General features: G+C 49.1%; 2 protein-coding genes across 4 annotated transcripts in view; one reads left to right on the top strand and one right to left on the bottom strand.

Annotated features, from left to right (window-relative positions):
- Positions 1-1,416: 1,416 nt before the first annotated feature.
- Positions 1,417-9,823, top strand: AVPI1 (arginine vasopressin induced 1). Of its 3 annotated transcripts, XM_066238331.1 has the most exons (4): positions 1,427-1,576; positions 1,681-1,940; positions 8,015-8,311; positions 9,239-9,823. In XM_066238331.1, exons 3-4 carry the CDS (start codon positions 8,025-8,027, stop codon positions 9,396-9,398), a joined length of 447 nt encoding a protein of 148 aa, XP_066094428.1. In that variant the 5' UTR covers positions 1,427-1,576; positions 1,681-1,940; positions 8,015-8,024; the 3' UTR covers positions 9,399-9,823. The 3 variants fall into 3 exon arrangements, with proteins under 3 accessions (XP_066094429.1, XP_066094427.1, XP_066094428.1); XM_066238332.1 differs by lacking the exon at positions 1,681-1,940 and having other exon boundaries at positions 1,417-1,576; XM_066238330.1 differs by having other exon boundaries at positions 1,423-1,940.
- Positions 9,824-11,694: 1,871 nt separating this feature from the next.
- PI4K2A (phosphatidylinositol 4-kinase type 2 alpha) overlaps positions 11,695-18,085 on the bottom strand; it is a 37,688-nt gene continuing 31,297 nt past the window's right edge. The window contains exon 9 of the mRNA XM_066239090.1: positions 11,695-14,057. Coding sequence (XP_066095187.1) covers positions 13,896-14,057 — 162 coding nt within the window. The 3' untranslated portion in view covers positions 11,695-13,895. The remainder of the gene's footprint in view (positions 14,058-18,085) is intronic.

Genomic DNA, 18,085 nt, shown 5'->3' with positions numbered 1-18,085 from the left:
TACAAACAACCCCTCTTCTTCCAACGAAGTAAACAAGCACTTTTCAAGAGCTGTCCTAGATATCCTGCATCTACTCCTGCTCCCTCCAATCCAAGTTCCAAGCTCTAGCCAAAGTGACCATCTAAAAACACAAATCTGTCATGAGGATGAAATGAGCTAATATTTGTAAAGTGCTGATTGACATTACTTCTAGAGTAAGTGCTGTTAAATATCTATGAAATAAATACATATAATACTATTCCCCACAGAGGATCTTCAGAAGAAAAAATGGAACCGTCTTCACTGCCAGCCTCTTCTGATTTTTCACTACTCTCTCCCTTGCCAGCCTTGCTCCAGGCCTCATTTCAAGTCTCCTATAATCAAGCTGCCTGCTGGCCTTAGCACATTCTATTCTCTCTTCCTTAAACATTCTTCATGTGACCAACTTCATATCCCAGTTTAAATGTTACTTCTTCCTTCCAGAACCTCCTAGGGAGAGCTTAGTTTCCTCCATTTTACCCTCTTATAAGCAAGATGTTTATCACAATTGTAATCACAACTAAATGTTTTGCGCGCTTTTTAATGTCTGCCTCCCTTACTAGGCTGTAAATTCCCCCAAGGGAAGGGCTTACTCTTCACTACCTATCAAGAAACTCGCACAGAGTGGATCCCTAGTGGACCATTGCCGAATGAATGAATCAAGCCTTTTTGAGAGAGTCAGAGACAAGGACAGACAGATAGGAATGGAGAGATGAGAAGAGTCAATCATCAGTTTTTCGTTGTGCCTTGCGGAGCCCGCACTCAAGCTGGCGACCTCGGAGTCTCAAACCTGGGTCCTCCGCATCCCAGTCCGACATTCTATCCACTGCGCCACCGCCTGGTCAGGCGAATCAAGCCTTTTTAATACTATCTCATTTAGGTAACTGGCCCAAGATTGCACAGCTGATCCAAAATTTGTATCGAGATATTCTGACTTTGCAGCCCAAGTTCTGACCACCGCACTGATCATTCCTTCCTCTCCAACAAAGCTGGTGCTAGAACATAAGAGGTCTGGTGAGCTCAAGGAGCTGCAGATCTATTCGTGAGGGCCGCAGGCCTCAAAGAACCAGCGCGGTGCGCACAGGCCTCAGGCCCAGGGGAGGGGGCACCTATCACGTGTACGCAGCAGGGCCAGTGGCTGCCGCACCCCAGGGCAGGAATGCGGCCCCGCCCGGGTCCCGCGCCAGCTAAACCGCGTTCTCCCTAGTGACTGACGTCAATGAAGGCGGCGCACCTCCCGGAGAGACGCAGGGGCGGCCGGGGGCAAAGGGAAGGAACCCGTGCGGACACGCCCCTCGCCGCTGCTACGCTGCTGATTGGACCCGGGAATCTTCGCACTCGGGTTTCGGGGCCCGCGGAGGGAAGGGGGAGGAGCTAGAACACGCCCCTCTCCCCTCTGTGGTTGCTGATTGGCCCACGGAGTCCCTGCGTTCGATTTTGGAAGGCTTGCTTTGGAGCTCACGCTAAGGCTCGGCTGAGGATTGGTTGTTCCCGGCTGGGGGTGCTTTCTCCGGGGAGCCGCGGATTGTGACCGAGGTGGCCGGCCTGGGTTAGCCTGGTACGTAGGTCCACGACCTGGTTTGTGCTGTGCTAGGAGCGGGTGGGAGGGCGAGCCGTCAGAGCCGGGGTGCCGCCCGGACCCGAACCCCCATATCCACGTAGGGCCCGTTGTTGTGCGAAGCGCCACGTCTGATCCCCGGGAGCCGACCTGTGCTGGTGATATCGCTCTGTGATCTCGGCCAAGATACCTTCTCCCAAGCATTCGTCCTGTCGGTGAACGCCGCCTGACCCTTGTGAACACCTTCACGGCAGAAGCCCAGAGCTGCGCCCGCTCTTTCGAAAGGCCAGGCAGGGGTTGGGATAGGCGCATCTTAGCTTGCCCCATCCTGATTTGAGGTCCGTCGGCGCTGCCCTTCAGCTTGGTGAGTAATCCTTCTGATTCCCCGTGGAGCCATGAAATGTGGATGGCACAGAGGCTGGCAGGGAGCCCTGACTTTCAATCCCTGCGCCTTCCAAAACCCGCAGAAGCAGATAGCAGGCTCCGTGAGGTTTCAGAGCCTCTTGCGTCGTTCCTCTGAAGATTTTGGCACCCATCTGGCGGGAACAAAAATAACAGTGGTTGAGAGCGTGGGCACTGGGGTCAGACTACTTGGTTTCATATCCTAGCCTTATCACACACTACCTATATGACTTTGGTCAAGTTACTTAACCTTCCTGAGTTTAGCGTTTTCATCTGTAAAATGGGTGCAGCGATAGTATCTCCTTATAGAGGTGTCATGAGGATTAAAGAGATTACCCGTCTGATAGGGCTGTTCTGCATTTGACTTGCATGTCAAATGAAAAACAGCACGTTCTGTACTGAGCAAGGTTCCTCGATAGCAGTGATGATTTAAAAGTCCATAGGGAAAAGAATGAAAGAAAAAAAAAACAAAACAGAAGTCCGCAGATGACTCCATTTCCCTTCACTGTCTCCCAAGAGTTAAGGCCGTTTTTGAGGGAGTTTCATGGAAGTGGTGATGATGAAAATGGGTGGTTAAACAGCCTTTCCCTTACACCATTCATTCATAAAGCAATGTACTGGAATGGATGCTTTCAGAGTACTTTATTTCCCTTATCCCTGTAAGGGTTATTCTCACCATTTTGACAATAAGCAAATTGAGGTAGGAGAAAACTGCTAAGATCACCCAGTTATCAGTGGCACAGCCAGAATTCAGGGTTCTTGAACTCTTGAAAAAAGTTATTCCTAGATCTAGTAGTTGTTTTTTTTTCCAGGTCATATGGGAGAATTGTTCTGGGGGAAGGGCCCAGTTCCTTTCTTTTTTTTTTTCTTTGTATTTTTGCGAAGCTGGAAACGGGGAGAGACAGTCAGACAGACTCCCGCGTGCACCCGACCGGGATCCACCCGGCTAGCCCACCAGGGGCAATGCTCTGCCCACCAGGGGGTGATGCTCTGCCCCTCCGGGGGCTTCGCTCTGCCGCGACCAGAGCCACTCTAGTGCCTGGGGCAGAGGCCAAGGAGCCATCCCCAGCGACCGGGCCATCCCTGCTCCAATGGAGCCCTGGCTGCAGGAGGGGAAGAGAGACAGAGAGGAAGGAGGGAGGGGGTGGAGAAGCAAATGGGCGCCTCCCCTATGTGCCCTGGCCGGGAATCGAACCCGGGTCCCCCACGCGCCAGGCCAACGCTCCACCGCTGAGCCAACCGGCCAGGGCCTCAGTTCCTGTCTTCACATCATGAAACACAGATATGGAGGCCAACGTTATGTCCAGTTCTCTGGGGCATGCGTGGTTGAGGCTGGGCCCTTCGGGGTGGGGGACCCATGCAACCATTTGGATTGGGTCTCCCACTTGAGGAGCCACAGATTCTGGCTGCTGTACGGTGGCATATCTGTGCAGGGAAGCGGGCCAGAGCCACAAGTGTTGATTTGGGCCTTGAGCCAGAGCCTCCAGTTCTTTGTCCAAGAGGCCCTTGGCCTCTGATTACAGATTATTACCACCAACAGGGTTATCTGAAGGGGGTGAGCCAGTGAGGAGCCAGTTGCTGCCTAGCTTACACAAGTGTGTTCTGCCTCTAGTGGTTACACACACCTCCCTGAGACCACAATAAACACAGATAGGTGTCTAAGCTGAGCTTCATACATTACAAAGAATACTCAGTTGTGTACCATATTTATAAATTACAAATTAATTGCATGGTCAGTTACTTTTTAAATATATTTCTTTGTTAGAACTCTATGGTTCCCTTATTGCCTGCTTCAAAACAAATTGAACTTTGTCACTTTCAACATTGGGTATTTACTAACCTAGTTTGTGTCAAATTAAAGTATTTTGCAATTAGTCTTCACTCATTTGCTCATCTGCTCACAGACCGCTGCTTATCTTTCTTTTGTCAGCTCTGAAATGAAAGATTCATTTGTAATCTTTTAGCAGGCCTGTGGTTTCATTTTCCAGTTTAAAAAGTACCATTGTTCAAGTACATACTGACTTCCCTGGATTCAGGTCTTGTCCCGGAAATGAGGGGGAAGGTAACTAATGAATACATGGAATGAGACAGGAAAAGTTTTGATAATGTGTTCTGGTTCAGTTTTCCCCAAGTTTACAATCTAATCCTACCTGATATCCTACTGATTCTTATTCTCGGCCTCAGTCTTCTGTCTGAATCTTAGGGTGGGAGGCAGAGCCAAGAGTGAGGGGGCCTCAAAATCTGGAGATGCTAGCGTCCTGCCCTAAGGGTCATAGAGGGTATGGTGAGGCTGGAAGCTCAGACTCTCCCAAGTGGTTTCCTGTTGGTGCATTTGTACTCACTGTAACTGGGTGACTGGAGGTAGGGGCTATAGGGCCTGTGCAGCCCTCACAGAGGCGACTGAGACTATCCAGGAAGTCAGGGTCCACGCCATTTCCTCCCTGGGGCAGCTGCTATTTGATCCTGTTGCCATCCTCTTAAGGGGAGGATGAGATTGCCTGAGTTTGAGAGAGGGGACATCAGCCCTTCTCCCCCCACACAGACCCCCCCTAGGGGTCTGCCCTAGGCTTGGTCATAGCCTGCCTAGGTCACTAGAGTGCTTTAGAGCAGTGAGTTGTCTTCTTCCAGACCCTAACCCCCCAGCCTACAGCAGCAAAACAGTGTCTAGCCTCCAGGGAGGATTGAGAAGAGGAGCTATTGGTTGGGGAGTCTTCTGACACCTAATTAGCCAGATCTGTCCACACCGGTTGCTCTTCGACCCTGGGAGGCAAGAAAACCATCTCTTCTTTGTGCAGACCTACCTAGCCTTGTCATGAAATTGTTGACCCTCAATACTTAGAGAGGTTCTCAGAGACAATAAACCAGTTCTTACAGATGCAACAGCGAAGCAAGCCCACGGAGGCCCGTGAAGTGCCTGAGGCCTCTCAGCCACCGAGTGGCAGAACTGGGGCTCAAACCGGGTCCTCTGACTCATAAGCCAGTGCTCTGTGCCCTGGGTTGGGCTGTAATTCTAGATTTCTTTTGTGGAACCTGAGGATCTTCCTCTTCAGAGTGCCACGAGTTCAAAGCTGGGGCAGCCCATCACCCAGGGAACAGCCCTGACGTTAGTGAAAAGATTAAAATAAATTCCACACCCCAGCCCTGCGTCAGATGTGGGCTATATAGTGTTCTTTCCCAGCTGCTGGTGGTTTTCCCTGTTGTGAATTAGCACTCCTCACAGAAATGATGGGAAGAAATGTGCTTGGCTGTGAAGACAACTTGTTTGTTTAAAAGCCTGGGCTGCAGTTAGCCTAGGTTCTGGCCTTGGCTGAGCCCCTGGTACTTTGATCTCTGTCTCTGCTTCCCTGTGCTCCTCTGTGAACTGGGGTGAGGATAACAGCCTGGTTCCTAGAATTGTTTTGATGAAACAATGTCATGCATATTGCCTGATAAGAATAACTGCTCCATAGTTAGCTTTGATTTCTCTTTATCAGCCTGAAAGTGTTACTTGGTGACTTGTTTTCTGGTCTCAGTGTATTTATATCATCCAGCTCCAGGAGGAGGGGGGGGTTAATTACCACACGTTAGGTTTTAACTGGATTCCCATACTAGTGCCTAAGGAGAGGCAGCTTTTTAAATTCCCATTTTTCGGATAAAAAGTATAATTTTTATGAACTTAATTTACCTGAAAGTCTTCTACAGGTTTATTTTAGTTATTAAATCTTTTGAAAAAAAGAGAGTGGGTTCTTATGATAGTAGATCTAGAAACTGGGACAGGGGAGTGTAGAAATTACTGGAATCAGCAGGGTGGCTATTGAGGTGAGTGGAAAGGCCAGAAGAAGGGAGGGACGGTCATTATATGGGAAGACTAAATGGGAGAGAGATGGCTCACACGCTAGAGCAGTGTTTTTCTACCACTGGTCCTCAAAAGAGTAAACCACCCTGATGATGTGTGAAGATTCTAGACTCAATAATTGGTCAAATTTGCTTATGCTCAGCATGATTTCTGCTTTAGTAGTCTCTGAGATAATTCTCCTGTTTTCACGGTCCCGAGTGTAAAAAGGTTGAAAAACACTGTGAGAATACCTTTTCTCTATCTTCTTTTTTTTTAATTTTATTTTTTATTTATTCATTTTAGAAAGGAGAGAGAGATAGAGAGAGAAGTGGGGGAGGAGCAGGAAGCATCAACTCCCATATGTGCCTTGACCAGGCAAGCCTAGGGTTTCAAACCAGCAACCTCAGCATTTCCAGGTCGATGCTTTATCCACTGCACCACCACAGGTCAGGCCCTCTCTACCCTCTTTTCAAGCTGGTCGATGGCCGACAGCTATCTCTAGCTAGCTGTGAAACGAGGTCTGGCTTAGCAACCTGGCCTTCCCCATTAGGCCCAGGGCTGTGAGGGACCACGGGAGCAAGGCAGACCCTGGGCTGGCTCAGGCAAGATTGCTGGGAGTAAAAAAGGCACATCACACCTCTGACCAAAGAACAAAAGTCAAGGAAGCCAAAAAGAGGGGCATTTGCATTTATTTAGTTCTTATTGGGTACCCGGTACCATACTAGACTCATTTAATCCTTACACCAACTCTGAGAAGTGGCTATTAGCTCCATTTGACAGTTAAGCAAACAGGCTCAGAGCGGTTGACTAATTTGCCTAAGGTAACAGCTAGGCAAGTGGCAGAGCTGGGATTCAAACCCAGCCCTGCATAATGCCCAAGTCCTTGGTCTTCCTAATCTCCAGTCTGTTTTCCAATCCAGTGGCTTTTTCAGGCTGTACCAGACAAGAACAAGATAGGTGAGCCTCTTAGGCCTTTGTCATTCGATGTGAACTCTCTAGAATTGAAGGAAGTAATTTTCATTTCCTAGGTATGATAGGGGAACATTGACACGAGCCTAACCTTTATTAAATTTTCTTATAAGTTTCAGCCTCTGCCCTGACAGAGTTTTCTAACTCTTTTTGCCCCTTTCTCTCTGTGGTCTTTTGGACTATAGGTAGATCTGATTGTTCTATTTAATACCAAATATTTATTAAATTATACAGGATGGGGCAAAAGTAGGGCTACAGTTGTGAGTATATGAAGGTTTATTCTTGTATTATTTAATTACTGTATTATTTTCCATACAGACTGTAAACATACCTTTGCCCCACCCTGTATGGACTTGGTTTGTCCCCTTGGTCTTGAAGATTGGAGGTCAGGTAACTCTTGCCAATTTTACGTACGCAAAGCAGAATGGAACATTGAGCACCGTTACTGCTTTGTGTCTTCACTCAGTCCTCACAGCAACCCATGAAGTAGGTACTAGCACAGCTGGTCCGTTTACACAGGAAGCAGCTGCGTGCAGGTCATCAGCCAGTGAGTGGTGGAGGCAGCCACAGGTGCGGTTCCAACCTGGGTAGCCCAACTCCACAACCCCTCTCTTCCTTCTGTGCTCGAGTCTGGGCCTTTGCATCAGAAATCTGGATTCCATTTTTCAGCTTCTTCATCTGTGCAGTACTTACTTCCTAGGGCTGCTGTGCTCACGTGAATGATGTTAGGCGAATACAGCTCTTAGAGCAATGCCTGACACGTGCTCAGTGCTCACCACATTCCTGCTGCTGCTGCTGCTGCTGCTGCTGCTGCTGCTGCTGCTGCTGCTGCTGCTGCTGCTGCTGCTGTTCTCATTAGGGCCTGGGTATCCTGGGCTCTGCCTGGACTTTAGAACCAGGCAGACCTGGTTCTCCTTCTGGGTCTGCACTTACAAAAGGGCTTTGTGACTGTGGAATAGTCATTAAACCTCTGAGTCACACTCCTTCATCTGTAGAGCGGGGGTGAACAAGTCTTACCTCACAGGTTTCTGTGAGTCTTAAGTAAACACCTGTGTTGGACACTTAAGCACTCTATAATAAAGTTTGGCTGTCATTATTATTTCCCCAAGGTGCCCTAAGAAATTAGAGTAATTTTAAAACTTACTCCAGTTGGGCTCCTGAAGAACTGAAACAGAAGTTTGCATTAATCAGGACCCCAGGTTTGGGAAGGGCCTGCTGAGCTGCTCATGTCCCTCCACGCTTTCCTTCCCCAGCACACCCAGGATGGGCACCCCAGCCTCCGTGGTGAGCGAGCCACTCCCGTGGCAGGCCCCGACGGAGGCCCGGGGCCGCAAGCAGGCCGCGGCCAACATCTTCCAGGACGCCGAGCTGCTGCAGATCCAGGGCCTGTTTCAGCGCAGCGGGGACCAGCTGGCTGAGGAACGGGCCCAGATCATCTGGGAGTATGCAGGGGACCACCGTGTGGCGGAGGCCTTGAGGAGGCTGCGCAGGAAGAGGCCCCCAAGGCAGAAGCCGCTGGGCCACTCGCTACACCACTGCAGCCGGCTCAGGTGAGTTCCTGGGACTGGAGGGCTGAGGGAGAGAGCAGTAAGGATGCCCGTCTCCCACCGTTTCCTGGCCCTGGGACCTGGAACTACTGACCTAGCCTCGCTGTAAAGGGCCTATCATTGGGCTTGTTGTAAGATCTACACAGTGCCTACTATTGATACATGGTTGGCACTTAAAAGGTTACTGTTACTACTGGAGTCATATATGACCCTGTGTATGTACATCCCCATGGGAAGGGGTACCAGTGCCACCTCATTTCACAGTGATTCATAACCAGCTGGGAGGATTAGTGTTTGGAAGAAAAAAAATCCTATTTACCTATTAAAGAATAGTTAACATTCAAAGCCTGATGAAAATCTTGGCTGTGGAATTACAGAGAATATAGCACAGGCAAGTACTGTAGAGGCATCAAAGGTTAAAACTTGAGAAGGTTTACCCTAAACTTTCCGTAGTCATCCACCTCTTTGTCTGGTCACCGCCAGCCCAGAGCAGGGAGCGCCCAGAGATCCAGCTGAACCAGATGGCCTAACAAGCCACTACAGGACACTCTGGGCCCCATTCCTCCACTGCCTTGTCTGGGGCCCACAGTCAGAACATGAGACCTGACCAGGGCCCTGAGATCATTAGGTCCATATTAACTCCAGTTGATGAGTAATCCCTACTTAACAAACCTTGGTAAGGATACTTGGTTTCTCCAGTCTCCTCTGACTGATAAATGATGTCTGCTGTGGGTAGGATGAGGAAGTTGGAGAAATATTGAGTATTGGACACCCTGATCTAGTCCCACTCTCTGTATAGAAACTGAAAGCTTAGCCTCCTCATGTAGGTCTCAGGGGCGTTTTTAATAGTTCTCATGACCAAAAATCTCTTTAGTCCCCATTCTGTCTTTTTGTATTGATGCTGGCCTATCACACACTTGTTCCCTACAGAATCCCAGAGCCCCGTGATCCACTGGCAGACCCACAGAGCAGTGCCACAGAGATGGCTTCCAGCGATCAGTATGTGAACACCAGGAGGACAAGTGCCAGGATCCGCCGAAACTGGAGGAAGCCAGGCCCCATAAGATACCTCCATCAGATCAGACACTGACCCAGGGAAGGGCCTGGGAATGGAGGTATCTTCCCCAGGAATCATGGGGACTTTTGCCAAAGGGCCCGGGAAGGTGAAGGAGGAAGAGAGACTTGAGGCAGACAGCCCCACATGCTGCTGCTGGCCTGCTCAATTCAGAACAGGACTGGAGGTGTCCGTTGAGTTCTACATCGTGTGGGACCCATTCCTCACCAGGAGGAGGAACAGCGACTGTTCTTGCCTTGGCCCTTCCCCATCTAACACTATACTTGGGATGCATGACATTCCCCTGGAGTCAAGTGACAGGCACTCACCTAAGCATCTTACCACTCTTGCTACTAACCCTCCTATTGTGACCCATGGTCTGGCAGCCTGTCCTACACCCCTTCCCGTCAGGCCACAAAAGGAAACTGGTTTAAGTGACAAAATAAAAATGTTTGCATCAAGACTGTGTGAGTCTATAACAGGAGAAGATTCCAAAATGGATCTTCTGGAGCAGGGGTAGTCAACCTTTTTATACCTACCGCCCACTTTTGTATTTCTGTTAGTAGTAAAATTTTCTAACCGCCCACCGGTTCCACAGTAATGGTGATTTATAAAGTAGGGAAGTAACTTTACTTTATAAAATTTATAAATCAGAGTTACAGCAAGTTAAAGTAATAATTACTTACTAAGTACTTTATGTCAGATTTTTGCTGTTTGGCAGAATAAATCTTTATAAAACAACTTACTATAGTTATATCTTTTTTATACTTTGGTTGCTCCGCTACCGCCCACCATGAAAGCTGGAACGCCCACTAGTGGGCGCTAGGGACCAGGTTGACTACCACTGCTAGTCTGGAGCAAGGGGTGAAAGGTTGTGCTCATTGCAGAGAATGGTGTGTTCCCAGGAAGATGAGGATGGCCTCCTTTACTTTCTCACTGCCATCCTATAGAACCCTGTGCTGAAGCCTCCTTATCCAGAGGCTGTCAGATGGCAAGAGGAAGCCTCTCTGCAGGCAGCCCTGATCCACAGAAGAGAGGGTTCTTGGCCCCTGGCTAGCTCAAGAGGGGAGGTTATTACGGTCAGCTCTGGAGCGTGGGCAGTGAGCCTGCAGTTACAGTAACGGGCTCCAGCTCCTCAGTTGGCTTCCTCAATCCAATGATCCTGAGGGTCAACAGCGGAAGCAATCGTTCTTGAGCCTCCTGCATGATCAGGTTTCCACAGCCTGAAAACCCTTGAGGTAAGCCTCAACAGAAGCGTGCCACATGCTCACTCACCTTCAGCTCCCCTCCCACCCTCCTGTCCACTTGATTACCCGTCACTTAATTATTATTATTTTTTTGGACAGAGAGAGAGAGGGACAGATAGGAAGACAGGAGGAGAGAAGCATTAATTCTTTGTTTCGGCTCCTTAGTTGTTCAATGATCGCTTTCTCATATGTGCCTTGACCGGGGGATTCCAGCAGAATGAGTGACTCCTTTTTTAAGCCAGCAACCTCAGGCTTCAAGCCAGTGACCTTTGGGCTCAAGTCAGGGACCATGGGGTCATGTCTATGATCCCATGCTCAAGCCAGCAACCTCAGGGCTTCAAACCTGGGTCCTGTGCATCCCAGTCTGACGCTCTATCCACTGTGCCACTGCCTGGTCAGGCTATTATTTTTTGATTATCCATCACTTTAAAGGAGTCATGGTTCAAAGTGCTTCAAGTGCACATAGTGCAGGGCTGCCCTCCTATGACAAGAAGGAGAAGTGGGTCCATATTCCTTATTCCAAACCCTTTGGGCTAATTTTGGAGTTCAGAATTCTTTCAGCTTTTCGGAAGTAGTGCAAATATTGTATAATACCTAGTGGGGGTACATCTCATAACAAAATGTTAGTATTTCTGCAACAAATATTCACACGAAGGGATATATGATGGTTACAAATAGCTTCAGGTCAGTTCTGGTTTTAGAAAAGTTATGAAAATATTTTTGATGTTCAGGGCATTGAGACTTTGAAAATGGGGATCTGTATTTCCCCTACTAAAGGAAAACAGACTCAGGAGCCATATCTCAGCAACTCATGGAAACAGGGTTCTTCGTCCTTAAAATTGCATTCTATCTTGTCTTTCTTCCACCAAAGAAAACTAGACAAAACCTGGAAATGCTGAGGTCGCCGGTTCGAAACCCTGGGCTTGCCTGGTCAAGGCACATATGGGGAGTTGATGCTTCTAGCTCCTCCCCCCTTCTCTCTCTCTCTGTCTCTCCTCTCTCTCTCTGCCTCTCCCTCTCCTCTCCAAAATAAATAAATAATAAAAAAATTTAAAAAAAAAAAAAAAGAAAACTAGACAAAAAAGGTCAGAATTGGGCTTGTTATTCATACATTTGCATTGATTTAAATACATTACATACAGTTTCTACAGTGCATTAGAAGAACAATAGAGGCAGCAGGATTCTCACAGCCCAGCCTCTACTCCCTGACACGGAGGGACAGGGCCTATGGCTGACAGAGGGCTGGGCTGTTCCGTGAGTGCCACCCAGAAGCCTGCCCTGGCACTCTGGGCTGCTGGCTCTCCCAAAGTCCACATTCAAGGCAACCTGAGTACAGACTTCAGAGAACAGGGACAGGCCAGGGAAGGATGCCCCCACCACAACTCTTGCGTGCTAGGACTGGGACCAGCCCTCTGTGACGCTGGACCCAGCTTCCTTCTCACAGCGCTGATCTGAACGAGGGCCATGTGCAGATCTGCTTGGGTGGGAGAGCAACCGGGCTCCTCTTTTGCTCCTCGGGCTCTCCTGACCGCAGTTGCAGAGTTTTACCATGTATTTGTATTAAGATGTCTCCAGAAAGCTAAATATACCTGGCTCCCCTTCTGCTCCTGCGGTCAAAAGGCAGGCATTCTCACAAACATGGTCCCCAAGGCTAGTGTCCAGGTTGGTGGACTGGCATTGTTGGGGCTGGGGTCAGTGGGGGAGCTGTCCTTGGTCCACAGGCATGTGCATCCAGCTCCCGGGGACTTCCTGTCAGTTGAATGGAAGCCCAAGACCAGCTGGCTCCTGGGAGCTGGAACGGAGGGGCAGGCTGGCCCAGCTGACAAGGCTCTGCTCTGCCTCCTGGGTGGTGGGAGCTGGGCAAGCAGAGGGCTCCCTTTCTTTGGTTGTTTTTCAAACCTTCAAGATAACTTTCCAGGGCTGATTGACCAATCGCAGGGTTCCAGAAACCCAAAGTGTCCAGCCACACAGGGCTGCCTGAGCCACAGATGGCGCCCTCTTCACTCCTTCGAGAGGCCCCTCTTTGCTTTGGTGTAGAAAGGGCTTGGACACCTGGTGAGGGAATAGCTGAGGGGAAGAGACATGGAAGCAGGAAGCACACTGATCTGGACAGGCACTAGGGAATCATCTGAAGGCCTCTCCTCTGGGTCCCCCTTTCTCAAGAAGCCATGGAAAAATTGGCCTGGAACAAGCAGTCAGGGAGCAAAGGGCAGCTACCAATTAGGAGGCAGAATACAAGTCCTGTTACCCCACTAAGCAGCAATAGTAGCATAAAAAGAAGTCCAAGAACCTAATATCCTGTACTCTAATGAGCTGAGATCCACTCCAGAACCCAAATTGAACCCCTAAGTCAAAGAGTTGAGGAAAATAACAGGAAGAAAGCAGAGGACTGGGAGAGTTTATCACCTGTGGCCAGGGCCAAGGACTCACGAAGCTAGGCTGGGGTAAATTTGCCCATAGACCAATTCCCACTCCCAGCATATACTCAGGCTACATGGGTTACTTGTACGTGCTGGGGAGTCCCTGTTCTCCCTCTTGCCTTTGCCCAAGTGACAGGCAAGCTGCAGGTCTGAACTAGAGAAGCTGGGTCTCTATCAGGGCAGAAAGCAGAGCTGATCTATAGGATCATACACAGAACTTCTCGGAGGTCTAGAGCAAAAGTACCTCTGCCAGGAGAGTTACATTTGTGGGCTTTTAGTCAGCCTATAGCACTGGTGGGAAGAGAAGACTTGGCAAAATCTCAAGGAAACGGAGTGGCTTCTGCTGCCCCAACACGGCAGGTCACCAGCTGCCTGGGTCCGCGGGAGTGAGGAAATTCCAGGCACCTGAATGTCTAGGTCCATGCAAACCTAGGTCTAGATTCCAGGTTTTTGACATGAAAGGATCTGGGATTCTGCCTGGGTTTTGCTAATAATTTAACTTTGTTTTTGTTATTTGTTTCTGATGCAGAATATAATGAAGAATTGCTACAGAGCATGGTGTCAGGGAGGAAGGGGAATTCCCCAGCCTGCCTCAGGAGATGCTGGAAGGCAGATGCTCCTTCCTGGGCATCTGGACTTCTTGCACAGAGCTCCAGGTCTCCTCAGCACTGAGGAGGGCCCACCAGCACTCACTGTCCCTGTCTGTGCTGCTCCCTGTGCTTGGGAAGGCCCTGAGGGGGTGGGTCAGCAGAGAGGGAGGGCTCTCAGGGCACTGCTCCCCACCACCTCTGTCTTTTCCTGCAGCCCGCTCCCCAGCCTTCACCCAGCCCGAGTTTCAGACAGTGCGCCCTTGTCTGCCTCTCGGGCTACCACCACGAAAAGAAGGGCTTCCGACTCTGAAAGCTCTGTGTGTAGGACTCGCTAGCAGGCCGCTGATGGGAACGGGCTGTCTCAACAATCACGGGTGGCATCTGGACCAGGTGCAGGGGACTCTTGTTGTCCTTCAAGGCCTGAGTCAAATTTAGGATCTGCAGTGGGAAAAATAGGATACATTTAAGGAAGACCTTAGGCATCCAAATCTGCCTCTGAGGAGACTGGCAGATAGGATGCTCCTATAAATCAATAAAAAAAATAGACAACATGCTAACAGAAAATTGTGCAAATAAGCTACTTATAAGAGTAAGAATATAAGTGGGCAATATATAGAAAATGAAAACGTCTCTAGTCATTTTAAAAATACAAATGATAAGAAATATCTCCGATATGTTGCCCTTCCTATTAGTAAAGATACAAAAGAAAACGGGGACTCAGAGTTGGGGGGAGTTCAGAGACATGGCTATAGGGCTGGAGGGCAGGACAGTCTCTCAGAGAGGCTAGTGGGTGGACAGTCAAGGCTTAATCACGAACAGGCCCTCTGACTTGGCACGTCCACTTTTTAGGATGATAGAAACAATTGTGGACATGCACAGAGCATGTTTTAACTAATATAATGCAATTCATAAAGTGAAAATGATATAAATGCCTAAGAGTATAAGATCAATTAATAACTTTAGGGATAAGAAAATATTAAAAAAGATATTTGAGGCCTGGCCTGTGGTAGCACAGTGGATCAAGTGTCGACCTGGAACGTGGAGGTTGCTGATTCAAAACCCTGGTCTTGCCTGATCAAGACACATATGGGAGTTGATGCTTCCTGCTTCCCTCCTCCTCCTTCTCTCTCTCTCTCATATCTCTCCAATGATTAAATTTAAAAATCTTAAAAAATAGTAAAAAAAGGCCCTGGCCAGTTGGTTCAGCGGTAGAGCATCAGCCCAGTGTGTGCAAGTCCCAGGTTCAATTCCCGGCCAGGGCACACAGGAGAAGCGCCCATCTGCTTCTCCACCCTCCCCCCTCTCCTTTCTCTCTGGCTCTCTCTTCCCCTCCCCGCAGCCAAGGCTCCATTGGAGCAAAATGGGCCTGGGCACTGAGGATGGCCTCTGCCTCAGGCGCTAGAATGGCTCTGGTTACAACAGAGCAACGCCCCAGAGGGGCTGAGCACCGCCTCTTGGTGAGCATGCTGGGTGGATCCCGGTCAGTGCATGCAGGAGTCTGTCTGCCTCTGCCACCCCCCCTCCCCCCGCGCCTGCCCCGGCTTTTCACTTTGGAAAAATATTAAAGAAATTAAAAAAAATATATTTTATTGGCATGGAAAACTGATCACAGGATTAGTCAAAAAGAAAGGAGATAAGGAACCAGTATAATATGACTTTACCTTTATTTTCTAAAATTCTATCTTCCTTTTTACCTATCTTCAAAGAAAAAAGTCTAGAAGTTGGCAAAAATATATATATATACTTGTACACTGCTCACAAAAATCAGGGGATATTTTATAGCTTCATATTCATTTTGAAATACCTCTTATTTTTTATGAGCAGTATATAATGATATATAAATATGTACATATATATGGAGAAATAGATATAGCTAATATTCAGATAGATAATATATTAATATATACAGATATAAGATAAAGCAAATGTGGCTAACTAAATGTCACAAGTGGTGACTCTAGAAGATCACACTCAAGATTTGAAATTTTTCAAATTAAAAAGTTGAAATTTAGGCCCTGGCCGGTTGGCTCAGCGGTAGAGCGTCGGCCTAGCGTGCGGAGGACCCGGGTTCGATTCCCGGCCAGGGCACACAGGAGAAGCGCCCATTTGCTTCTCCACCCCTCCGCCGCGCCTTCCTCTCTGTCTCTCTCTTCCCCTCCCGCAGCCAAGGCTCCACTGGAGCAAAGATGGCCTGGGCGCTGGGGATGGCTCCTTTGCCTCTGCCCCAGGCGCTAGAGTGGCTCTGGCCGCAACATGGCGACGCCCAGGATGGGCAGAGCATCGCCCCCTGGTGGGCAGAGCATGGCCCCTGGTGGGCGTGCCGGGTGGATCCCGGTCGGGCGCATGCGGGAGTCTGTCTGACTGTCTCTCCCTGTTTCCAGCTTCAGAAAATGCAAAAAAAAAAAAAAAAAAAAAGTTGAAATTTATCAGGCCCTAGCCCAGTAGCTCAGTTGGTTAGAGCGTCATCCCCATATGCCAAGGCGTGGGTTCCATCCCTGGTCAGGACACATACAAGAATCAACCAATGATGGCATGAATAAGTGGAACAACAAATTGATATTTCTCTTTCTCTCTGTCTCTTTCTTTTCCTCTCCTCTCTAAAAATCAATAAATAAAAATCAATAAATAAACTTTTTAAAGTTGAGAAATGTGTAACAGGCATATAATGCTAGAGAATGTTATTTGAAAATGTTATTTAAAAAGGCTTTCCCTCAGATCCTGCTTTTTTCCTTTTTAATTTGATTTGAAAGAGAAAGGAAGGGCGAGAGAGAGAGAGAGAAACATCGATGTATTTCTGTATGTGTTCTGACTGAGGACTGAACTAGCAACCTTTACATATTGGGACAACTCTCTAACCAACCAAGATATCTAGCCAGGGCAGATCCTGCATTCTTTTTTTTTTTTTTTTTAATTTTTATTCAGTGAGAGGAAGGGAGGCAGAGACAGACTCCCACATGCACCCTGACTGGATCTACCTGGCAAGCCCATAGGGCAGGGGTTGGGAACCTATGGCTCACGAGCCAGATGTGGCTCTTTTGATGGCTGCATCTGGCTCGCAGACAAATCTTAAAAAAAAAAAAAATGTTAAAAATATAAAACAGGCCCTGGCCGGTTGGCTCAGCGGTAGAGCGTCGGCCTGGCGTGCGGGGGACCCGGGTTCGATTCCCAGCCAGGGCACATAGGAGAAGCGCCCATTTGCTTCTCCACCCCCCCCTCCTTCCTCTCTGTCTCTCTCTTCCCCTCCCACAGCCAAGGCTCCATTGGAGCAAAGCTGGCCCGGGCGCTGGGGATGGCTCCTTGGCCTCTGCCCCAGGCACTAGAGTGGCTCTGGTCGCGGTAGAGCGACACCCCAGAGGGGCAGAGCATCGCCCCCTGGTGGGCAGAGCGTCGCCCCTGGTGGGCGTGCCGGGTGGATCCCGGTCGGGAGCATGCGGGAGTCTGTCTGACTGTCTCTCCCCGTTTCCAGCTTCAGAAAAATACAAAAAAAAAAACAACCATATATATATAACATATATATATAAAAAACATATATATATATAAAACATTCTCATGTATTACAATCCATTTCCTACCGCTCATGTTCATGGTTGCAGGTGGCTGGAGCCAATCATGCTGTCCTCCGGGACAACACCAAATTTTTATTGGATAATGCATAATGAGCACGGGTCGTTGTATGGCTCTCACAGAATTACATTTTTTTTTCTTTTTTTTTTTCTGAAGCTAGAAACGGGGAGAGACAGTCAGACCAACTCCCGTATGCGCCCGACCAGGATCCACCTGGCACGTCCACCAGGGGGCGACCGCTCTGCCCACCAGGGGGCGATGCTCTGCCTCTCTGGGGCGTCGCTCTGTTGTGACCAGAGCCACTCTAGCGCCTGGGGCAGAGGCCAAGGAGCCATCCCCAGCACCCAGGCCATCTTTGCTCCAATGGAGCCTCGGCTGCGGGAGGGGAAGAGAGAGATAGAGAGGAAGGAGAGGGGGAGGGGTGGAGAAGCAGATGGGCGCTTCTCCTGTGTGCCCTGGCCAGGAATCGAACCCGGGACTTCTGCACGCCAGGCCGATGCTCTACCACTGAGCCAACCGGCCAGGGCTCTCACAGAATTACATTTTAAAATATGTGGCGTTTATGGCTCTCTCAGCCAAAAAGGTTCCCGACCCCTGCCATAGGGGATGATGCTCTGCCCTTCTGGGGCGTTGCTCTATTGCTCAACAACTGAGCTCTTCTTAGTGCCTGAGATGGAGGCTATGCAGCCATCCTCAGTGCCCATGACCAACTTGCTCCAACTGAGCCATGGCTGCAAGAGGAGGAAGAGAGAGGGAGGGAGGGAAGGAGAGAAGGGAAGGAAGAAGAGAGGGAGGAAGGGAGGGAAGGAGGAAAGGACAGAGGGAGGGAAGGAGGATAGGAGAAAGGGAAGGAGGGAGGGAAGTGAGAGGGGGAGGGGTGAAGAAGCAGATGGGTGCTTCTC

This window comes from Saccopteryx bilineata, chromosome 7 (assembly GCF_036850765.1).
Source record: "Saccopteryx bilineata isolate mSacBil1 chromosome 7, mSacBil1_pri_phased_curated, whole genome shotgun sequence".
Classification (NCBI taxonomy): Eukaryota; Metazoa; Chordata; class Mammalia; order Chiroptera; family Emballonuridae; genus Saccopteryx; species Saccopteryx bilineata.
This window is presented reverse-complemented; position numbering and strand designations above follow the sequence as displayed.